Raw genomic sequence first — 10975 nt, forward strand, 5'->3', positions numbered from 1 at the left:
TATTTAAATAATAATAATAATAGTTGAAACCAACTAAAGGCTTTCCAAAGCAGTGTTGCTGTAATAAATGAAGCATAATTGTGCATTAAAATCATACATTCTAAATTTTGACACCAAGATTTTTATTTTTACTGCAAATGTGTATCGGTTCTTAACATCAGTTATCGATCTCCTTGAGTTCTAATAATCGCTCTTAGTTTCAGCACTGAAAAAAACATATTCTTTGACCCACTTTGACCAGGTTGAATAGGGTGAATGTTTTTACAGATCATGGATGCTTGCAGTTCAGTGAGAGTAATTGTTATCTGTAACTGTAACTGTTAATCTGGGTGGTAATCAGTGATGTAACTATGTAAACAAATGCATGACGTGACATGATCTGGTGTGTAGTTTCCTGTGGTAAAAGTCCCGATGATCACACTTTTGCAATAGGAGAGTCGGCTCTGCTGCGGGTGAAGCAGGGATCTTCCCTCGTACCCTGTGTCTGAGCTGACAGACTACCGGGACAGATAGTTGTTTTTTTTAGTAGAAACTTTCACTGAGAAAACAAACGGAAAAGGAAACGGGCCACAGAAACGTTTAAAACCTTTCTTTCAACACATAGACACATGCTGTAGTGAGACTTTTAAAGAACAAAAAGTTTCGTTTTGAGTCAGTCCTTTCACCACTGTCTACCTTTTTCCTCTCATTGTGTTGCAGTGCATGCTGTCTGTAACCTTTCTAAACATGTACTTATCTTTTTGCCTAACCATGGGCCCAAAACAACTGCTTAACAATAACATTTTTTTAAATGTCTCACGTGGATTTTTAAAGTGAAAGTGTAACTGAGGGCCTGGTTTCAACTAATAAGAGAATTATTAATCACTAACTAAATTAAAAGGCAGATTTGCAGGTCTGCTAGGTATTGAATAGTTTTTTATTGAAAAACAATATTTATAGATGTAGTGCAACGGAATGTTGACCTGTCACACAGAGGTGAGCTGTTGTGCAGTGTTATGGTGAACGGCAAGAATGATGTCCTGTATTGTTCTTAATGACAGTTAAGCTGAATGAGTTTGCTGGAAAATGAGCTCCTCTGTCTCTGTGGTGCATCATGGAGGGGGTGGGATGGATTGTTCATGATAGAGAGCAGTTTGTTCAGTGACAAATGCCTAATGGGCAAACTGAAATTTTGAAACTGATGTTGGTGAAAAGTCAGGAGATTACCCAATTTATTGCAATACATCCTGAGGGGATTACCAAAGTCAGTTAGATTCAGTGTTTGGGCACCATGAATGTCTGTACCAAATTTCATGGCAATCCATCCAATTGAGATATTTTGCTAAAAAACAAAAATGTTAACTTTATAGTGGCGCTGGAGTGAATATCAGGTGATCACCCCATTCACATTGCCGGCGCTAGTGCCATGCTGCTAGCATGGCTAAAAATGAAATAGAGGTTACATGCCTCTCAGTTTTGTTCTTTTTCCTTGCACTTTTCTCATCTGTTTCAAAATGTGCCTAATTGGCACATGTAATGTCTGCTTGAAGCATACAACACAACAGCCAGGCCACTTTATACAGTCACTACGTGTGGAGTGTGTTTGCTTACATATCATTTGACCCAGGGCACTATGCTGTATGATGTCTAGGTAAGTGATAATTGTGTCTATTGTGAACTGTTCTTTTTGTCTCATTAAACATTCTCTGTGGTTGTTGGGTGGCACCCAAATGCATATGATCCAAAGTTCAATAAACACTTCACTGACAACATGAACATGTCCTGTCTTTGCCAGTCCCTGCACTGTTGAGTTTGCTGCATTCACCTTGATGTGTTAGTTAGACATTTTAAAGTTCATAAATTGACTCTTGTATTTAAAGCTCCCCTCCAGAAATATTCTACTTGGAATAACAATTTGTGTCTGATATGGTTTTCCCACATAGAAGTTGAGTTACCTAGTTAAACAGTCTTAAAATTACCATACATATCCTTATTCTCCCTCATTGAAAAATTCAGAATCTATGAATATGCGAATATGTTTCATTTCAAGTCTATTCTCAATGTACATACATCATTCTGCGCAGTGAAGGTTAAATAAGGAAGTAATAATATGCAAAATACATTTTTGAGTGAAGGGGGTTTTTCAAGTATAAATCTGATGATGTCACACTAATTCCCAGCACTGTAAAAATAATCTGAACTAGGACAAAAAAAAAGGGTTCATACCAACGCAGTGCTGGGTCTTGGGAGCAGTTTTTAGTCTTGGAAGGCCAAGTATAGCAAAAACAAACACATTTTGTACTGATTGTCACAATGTGTTGTTAACACAGAGGGTAAGTTAAAGAGTGCTGACAGTTGTATCATGCTTGACTAGAGTCAATTATATGTTCTTATGACATCTTATTAACAGATTTTTACTTGTTTGATGAGCAGGGTGAACCTAAATGACAGAAAAAAAATTTTTTTCCTTTTGGCTTCCTGCCTAAGTGCCAAACAGTCAGTGAAAGACCAAATAACTTTTGTTCCAGTTTTTAATTCTGTTTCTCTCTTTGTCTGTCAGGTTCAGGCTCAGGCATGCAGTTCTCTAGCTGTTGCCCAGGCGTTGGCAGATGATGTGGACTGTCATGTGTTTCCCTTCAGAGAGTTTGGAAAAGGACGGATCAAGAAGCTTCGTGTCAGCCCTGATGCATTCATACAGATCGGCTTGCAGCTAGCATACTACAGGGTAATTAACACATATACACACACACTTGGAGCTAAAATATTTCAAAGAGCACCTTTGTAGGTACCCTAGTGGCAGAAATTTATATTTTATTTTGGAATTTCCATCAAGAAAGATCATGGAGAGAGTAGAAATGAGACATGAACATTTTCCCCTGGGTCAGCTGAATGTTGCTGACTCAGGGGAAAATATGCTGATAAATTATACTCTAAACTACATCAAATATCTTTGGGAATGGTGTACTGAAGCACTGAATCAGCCAATAGCAGGCCTCCGGATGTGATGTGCCATGACTGCATCACAGCTCATGCATACCTTGTCATGATTAAGATGACTCATTATTCATCATTTCCCACACTTGCATGCGTCACTATATGAAACGGGAGAAAGGCTTATATATTGTATTTCCCTACAGTTATGTTGGCAATATCAATGTGTGCTGTTTGGTTTTAACATCCTCACAACACTGATGCTTGTGAAAGCATTTTCTTTGTTTGTTAAAAGGTTAAGTTAGTAATTTCGATAGCAAAAAATCAAGGTTTGAGCTTTGATAGCAGCACTAAAGATTCTCTTCTGATTGGACAACTCTGTGGGCCTTTTTTGTGTTTTGTGAAGTAGGTCAGATTCACCATGTTGTGGATATACAGTAATACATGTAACTACTTTACACATGTACCTGAATCTACCGTGACTTACTACAATATATATTCGTCCTATCCAAATAGGGCTGGAAGATACAACCTTAAATCTACACTACACATTTTAAATAAATAAGTGCTCAGTTGTTGCCTTCTCCTGTTAGATCATTTCCATCCCGATTACAGTGTAACAAATTGAAGACTCTGGACTTTATGACTGGACTGCAAACTGATTGGTTGGTTGAACTTCTGGTTAGTTGTTAACCTGTTATTAAATTTGGCTTATTGTCCAATCCTATGTCCAAACCAAGAAGCAGCCACCATGGCTGAGTGTTGAAGCCAATGCCAGTTGCATCAAGACATTGTTGCTTTTTTTTGCACAAGTTGTGTCTCAATTGTTAATTTCACCTACGTGTAATAATAAAGGAGAATACTGGAACACATGGGGCAAATGTTTACTTAACTTTACTTCAGGGTCAAGAAAGAATCATCTATGCAATAATAAAGTTTACTGTGATCCATGTTTTCCATTATTCACATTTCATATAAACACATATGTGGGGGGCATATGACAGAGACTCATCAGCCACACACTTCTCCGTTCTCTGTTAAAGAGCAGCTGAGATTGACACTAAAATGAGAATTGCTGGTCCACCTTAAAAGTCAGTCCACCTTAAGTGGACAGAGAGCCTGGTCAAGTTGTCATGTGTTGTTGTTTACTTCGGGGCTAACCGCCTTCGATAGATGAGTATTTTCTTGAGGAGCTGCAGCATTTATTAACTGACACACAGCCTGTACTGTACATTTACTGCCAGATCGACAACTTACTGCTGAACTTTTCCTCTGCTCCGCACGCGTTCACGTCATGTTTCTGCCGCTCGCGCAACTACACACGCACATTTACACACACATACACACACGCATGCACTGCCTTATTCCTTAACGGAGCAAAGCTACTCTTGCGAAAACACGTAGATGTCCTTTGAAGAACGAAGAGAGTGAGGATGACTAAAAAATCCACCATAACGTAGGGTGTTGCACAGTATGCGAGAGAAAATCATTAATGATCGTCTGTATGTATGAGATTACAGGTGTCATAGGACAAAAAGCAAAGTCAACAACATGAACCTGCAGTTTCTCTATAGCTGGTCATGACTCATTATTGACTCACCTTTTTTCAAACCCAACAGCCTAACAGAGTCATTTCCTCTCTGCTCCTATTTCCTGACTTTCTTCTGGTACATGAGTGTAGATTTGGGTATATAACTATAAATAACTTTATTATTGTTGGTGAAAATTCCTCCCAAAAGCAAATGAAGACATCAGGTCCTTTTTTAAAGAAGAACCAAAGCGTCAGTAACAGTTGAGCTTCCTTAATAAGAATGTTCTGTAATCAATCCAAATATTAATCTTGAAATTAATGGAAGAAATATTTACTATTTAATGCCATCTGTCCCCTTTTCCATGAGTGGATCAAGAGCAGAGTTATTATTGCATATGTGTCATTAAGACATGAACATAATTTATAAGCTAAATTAGCCGTAGCTTGTCCAACTGATATGTTTGTGACTGTCACACACAGACAGGTGAGCTGCAGCCTCTCAGGTGAGCTCTGATGTCACAGTGAAAGATCTAGCCATAAGTTCAGGAGTTGAATGAAAAATAATACAAATAGAAGTTTTCAAGATGATTTAAAGAAGTTTGATCATCACTGTGGCTCTGTCATGAAACTCTTGTGTTGTTGCCACACAATCCACAAACTGAAGTAAGGACAGAATCTCAGGTGAGGTTTGAAAACCTTCCAGCAGCGAGTTACAGAGCAACATATCACAGGTCTGTTTCATTTATTCTGACAGTCTGTGATATGTTATTTTTCAATTTTCATTTTGGTCTCAGATTCATAGTTAAGTAGTCTATCAATAAAATAAAACGTAAAAATCAGAGAACACAACATGATACAAGTCCGGTTTCAGGCAAATCAACAAATACATATTTGGTAAACATCTGGCAGTCAGGCTCTTTATGTGTGGGTGCCCATGCCTACGCAAGTGAAAAGAGTGAGAGGAAGTACACACACACAATTATTTTGGCCATCATTCAACAAAAAGTTAAACAAACCTACGCCTTTGATTGACTTTAAATCTGGAATCACACTGTCTTGATGCTTTGTATCTCAAGTTTTCTTAACTCCTTTCCTGTGCAGATCTCTGTGTTTGTATTTCCTGTTTATAGATGTAGTGTCTCTCTCTTGGACTGTTATTTGAGATTCACATGTCATTCTGAGGTCATTACTCCTCCTCCAGACTTCTGATGAGCTTGTTTTCCATCCCTGAAAATTGTTTTATCTATTTCCTCCCTTCTTGTCTGACTTTACTGACTCAACTGTAACATATTTGATGAATTCATAGCTTGATAATAATAATAAAATAATAATCTTAGTTATATTACCATAGATAACCATAAATGTTAGCTTAGATGAGACAGTATTGTTGTTTTCAATCTTCAAATGTGTTTTAAACAATAACCACATTTGCATCTCTTTCATCTTCCCCCATCTTCCCCTGAATCTCTTCTCTCCACCTCCTCCTTCTCTTCTTACAGGATCGTGGTGGTTTCTGTCTGACTTATGAGGCATCAATGACCCGTCTTTTCAGAGAGGGCCGTACAGAAACTGTGCGATCCTGCTCCAACGATAGCTGTGCCTTCGTTAAAGCTTTAGAGGGTGGAGAGGTACTGATAAAAGTCAAAGCTTAAGCAAAATTTCAAACTGTTAGTATCTGATGACCTCAACGTCAGTACAAACTGAAGTCCAAAATTCCCATTTTTGTGCTGTATTTCTGGTGATTTTTTTTTTTTTTTTTTAGTTCAGAGAAGAACTACAGTAGTTTTTTTTTTTGTTTGTTTGTTTGTTTTTTTAGTGTATGTCAGTGAAAGTGTGATTTGTTTGGACAGACAGAGGACCAATGCAGGCGTCTCTTCCGACTGGCCTCAGAGAGGCACCAGAACCTTTATCGACTGGCTATGACTGGAGATGGAATTGACAGACACCTCTTCTGCCTGTACGTGGTCTCCAAATACCTGGGGGTGGAGTCACCCTTCCTCAAAGAGGTATGTGTTTGGTTTTGTTCATTGTCAGTGTTTCATTGCTATTTTGTGGCCCCATATTTAATCTCCTTGGGTGTATGGGCTATGTTGGGCTCTCAAAATTTACCTGCTATTTTGGCTCATGTATGTGCAGCAGCATGAAGTACAAAAGAGCTTGGTGAGATGGAATATAGATGGGGGGTGTTGTCATATGTGGGGGACATATGAAAAACTCAAGACAGAGACTCATCGGCTAGACATTTCTCTGTTCTCTGTTAAACAGCGGCTGAGATTGACACTAAAATGAGAATAGCTGGTCCACCTTAAAAGTCAGTCCACCTGAAGTGGGCCTGGTCAGGTTAAGCTAACGCGTTGTTGCTAACTTCGGGGCTAACCCCCTTTGATAGGTGTGTATTTTCTTTGCCTTGAGGAGCTGCAGCATTTATTAACTGACAAACAGCCTGTACTGTACATTTACTGCCAGATTGACAACTTACTGCTAAACTTTTCCTCTGCTCCGCTCGCGTTCACGTCATGTTTCTTCCGCTCACCCGCTGCGCTCGCGCAACTACACGCGCACATTTACACACACATACCCACGCACTGCCTTATTCCCTGACGGAGCTACGCGACTCTTGTACCTTTCACGTAGATGTCCTTTGAAGAACGAAGAGAGGGAGGATGACTAAAGATTGCATCACCACAGAAATAAAGTAACACTGGAATGCAGACTAACAGTAACGTCACACTTCACATGAGACAAGACTTAAATATGCACACAGACAGGTTTTAGACTGATTTCTGTTCACACACTGAAAGGGAAAAGACCTTTGGCAAACACAGTGACAATGCAGCTTTATATGTTTATCCAAATTCTGAGAGTTGCTGAGTGTTGTTAAGTCAGTGTAAAACAGAGTAAACTGCAGCTCAATTATAGTTCAGTGAACCTTGAAGTATAATTTCAACAGTCCATGGAAGAAGATACTGTAAACCATCACTGGAAACGAAGAGTCAAAATCCACCTGCGATTAAAGCTAAAAGAGAGATGTGTGTGTGTGGGATAAGACGATTTGTAAATGCTGCTTGCAGAGCAGATTTGCCGTTACCTGTTCCTACTTCATCCCTTTCTCTTCCTCCATTCCAGGTTTTGTCGGAGCCTTGGCGTCTCTCCACCAGTCAGACCCCAGTTCAGCAGATGGAACTGTTTGATCTGAAGAACAACCCAGAGTACATATCGCTGGGCGGAGGGTTCGGACCTGTGAGTGACACACACATAGTTTCCCACATAGTCACAAGCTCAGAGCAGTGTATTAACTCGTGTCTCATGTGGTCTCTATGGTTCCATATCAGGTTGCTGATGATGGTTATGGGGTTTCATACATCATTGTGGGAGAAGATATGATCAACTTCCATGTGTCATCCAAATACTCCTGCAGTGAGACTGTAAGTAAAGCCTACCATTTTCACACTTATCATATTAACTGCACATTTGTGACCAAGATGTTCAACTAATATCCAATATCACTGAAATTGAAAAACACTGAAAGGACAGTTTCAACTTTATTATGTTCACTCAGGCTGGGGTAGTAAGGTCCATTGAATTAAAACTGCAATAGAGTAGGTGGTCATCTTCGAGTTGCATCACCTTTCATTCCGACCACAGGGGACATTATAGAACATAACAGAAACTAAGCAATTGCTTCATAGTCTGTTCTCAGTTCTCATTTTTATTCAGGAATCCTGCCTTTAAGAAAGTAGCTGACTCATGTAATTGCAACCACTTCTGTCTCTCTGTGGTTTTTATTTTCTGCCTATAACCATCTTTCTCTTTCCCTTTTTCCATACTCTTCTTAATTCTTGTCTCTGATTTTCATTTTAGGACTCCCACAGATTTGGAGCTCAGATAAGTAAAGCTCTGCAAGACGTCATGAATCTCCTCTCTGCTGACCCCAAATTTTCCTCGTCCTCCAAAGGCACAGCAAAGCCTCAATCCAAGAAACTCCTCTAAGGACGGCTGAGAACATGCCACAATGCTCTTAAAATTAAAATCATTAAACTGTCAAGTTCATTGAATGAGGCACAGTAGTACCATAACACCTTGGCAAACTGAAGACACAACAAGCCCTTTGTTGTTTGATAGGTCATCTGTGTTGCATCACAGCACTCTCCCACGTCATCTAATCGGCATTCCTCTATTAAAAAAACATGGAGTTTAAAAGCTTTCACTAACAAATATATTTGACAGCTATTCAGCATGAACACACATGTCAAAGAAATTCAGCTAGACACTACTTCCTCTGAGAATATGAAACTTTTCTTGGATGATTTTTCAGAAAGAGGGGGCAGAGGTTAGCACTTAGAAAGGAGATCATTTGGGGAGAAGTGAGAAGCAGAGAAGAATTACACATTTCCTGTGAGAGGAAAGTATTAACTTATCCTAAATTGCAATAAAAGTGAAGTGGAATTTTTTTTTTTTTGTTTTTAAGAATACTCAAGTGCCCGTGCAGTGCAATTCATAAAAATGTATTTTCAAATTTACTGCTAAAAACTGTAAAAGCTGAAGGAAGAAAGGAGGTATAAAAGGGCGGATAAGAATGAAGCAAAGATAAAGATCTAAGTGAACATGGGAAGAGTTGCTTAGAGACCTCCAACCAAATTAGCCCCATTTTCCTTATTGTCAGTTAGTTTGATGTATCAGATGGAGCTGGAAGTTTACATGCTAGACATTGACAGCCCTACGACAGACTGGTGGGAATTGGGAATGGCAAATTCAAATGTTTTTTTTCCAGGTCATTGTTACTTTTACCCTTCACCTGATCTCTGGTCAAGCCATGTACCACAGCCTGAATCAATAGTCATCTTTTTAGTTAAATTTTCAATGACTTACTGGTTGTTTTTGCTGTTGTTACAAGTACATGTTATGGTATGGTGCCAATAGTGACACAGCCACAGTAAAAGACATCCTTAAGGGTACTGTTGGTACTTTTATCCAACACCTAGTAATGTATGTGTTGAATGTTTCCCTCACATTGGCACGCACACAGGTTGCACAGAGACAAACGAACATATCTCAAAGACAAATAAAATTCTGTTTACATCAAAGGACCAGTGTAAGATTTAGTGGCATCTAGCAGAACGGACTTGGCAGAAATGGAATATAATATTCATTATGTGTATAATCACCTGAAAATAAGAATTGTTGTTTTCGTTACCTTAGAGTGAGCCCTTTACATCCATATAGGGAGCAGGTCCTCATCCATGGAGCACGCCATGTTGCACTGCCATGTTTCTACAGTGGCTCAGAACAGACAAACCAAACACTGGCTCTAGAGAGGGCCTTTCAAGTTTTTCACAAGTTTTGCAGCCACCATAGGTTCTCCTACACACCTGGAAGGGGAAAGGCGAGGGGGGCATTCAGTTTGTTGCAATCTGCAACCTCACTGCTAGATGCCACTAAATCTTACACACTTGTCCTTTTTAAATGTTTCTCACCAAAATGCATTGTGTGAATTCATGTTGAATGCATTTCCTTCCTCATAACATTTTCCATGTTTGCTAGCTTGCAGTCTTCTTCACTGGCTTTGCTGGCACATTGCCACTACATTTCTACCAACTGGAATAAGTAGTTGCAGGAACATTGCTCCATAGAGATAGTGGTGGTTAAAATCTCTGCAGGGTAAAAGGTTGATGTGCTTATAGCCAGTCTTAAACCTGTTCACATTGCTTTGATGATGATATATGTGATTGTTTCATGGTGTGCAGGACACTTGAGGTTTGTATTTTAAGCTGTTAAATTGAGAAATCTGTTATCTGATTCAATGAGCATGTGAATGAAGCTTGAAATTGAAAGTGGTTAGTGATGACTTTGAACTTCAGTTTCAGATATAGGGTTATCAGATATGATTCAGTGTCTCTGAATGCCAGCTGGAAGGCTGCCAACTTCTAGAGCATTGTGACGCAGCATCATGTTCTAACACAAGCCCCAAGGAAACCACATTCATCTCATTTAATGTCTTATACATTTAAATGTGACTTTGTCATTTAGGTAATGTTTTGAAATTGTTTGAATTCAGTCACTCATAAAAGTGACAACATATTTTTTCAGGATGTATTTGGACTGAGATCATGGGATAACTCAATGTAACACTGGAGTTTTACTTATAGCCATGTATAGGAGGTATGCAAGGAAGGAAGAAAAGGAAAAGAAGTGCAAATGACTTTTTCATTTATGTTTTTTGTTTGTTTGTTTTTATACTTTTCCTTGTTAGCTAAGCTCAGCTCAAATTTGATAAGGTGTAGATATAATAATAATAGTTGTAAAGATATGCTTGGTTCAGCTTATCAGACGTAGTTGTTTTTACTGCTGTTGAATGAAACACCAAGTGTTGAGGACAGTCAGGAAGTAGACTTTTGCTGTGTGGTATACAGTTGCCTTGCCTTGTCTTTAATTTCACTGTCACTGGAACAGTCATTTATTTGTATTTTTCTGAAAATCTTTTTTCAAATAGGATACATCCATGCTTCTTTCTTTTCCAAATGTCACACCCTTGGG

At 38.9% G+C, this 10975-nt stretch overlaps 1 protein-coding gene across 1 annotated transcript in view; it reads left to right on the forward strand.

Annotated features, from left to right (window-relative positions):
- Positions 1-9760, forward strand: part of cpt1a2b (carnitine palmitoyltransferase 1A2b) — a 38326-nt gene extending 28566 nt beyond the window's left edge. The window contains exons 14-19 of the mRNA XM_044332109.1: positions 2540-2704; positions 5941-6069; positions 6292-6447; positions 7568-7681; positions 7774-7866; positions 8303-9760. Of these exons, the coding sequence (XP_044188044.1) occupies positions 2540-2704; positions 5941-6069; positions 6292-6447; positions 7568-7681; positions 7774-7866; positions 8303-8431 (786 nt within the window). The 3' untranslated portion in view covers positions 8432-9760. The remainder of the gene's footprint in view (positions 1-2539; positions 2705-5940; positions 6070-6291; positions 6448-7567; positions 7682-7773; positions 7867-8302) is intronic.
- Positions 9761-10975: the final 1215 nt, after the last annotated feature.

The sequence above is a fragment of the Thunnus albacares genome, chromosome 17, assembly GCF_914725855.1.
Source record: "Thunnus albacares chromosome 17, fThuAlb1.1, whole genome shotgun sequence".
NCBI classification, from domain to species: Eukaryota; Metazoa; Chordata; class Actinopteri; order Scombriformes; family Scombridae; genus Thunnus; species Thunnus albacares.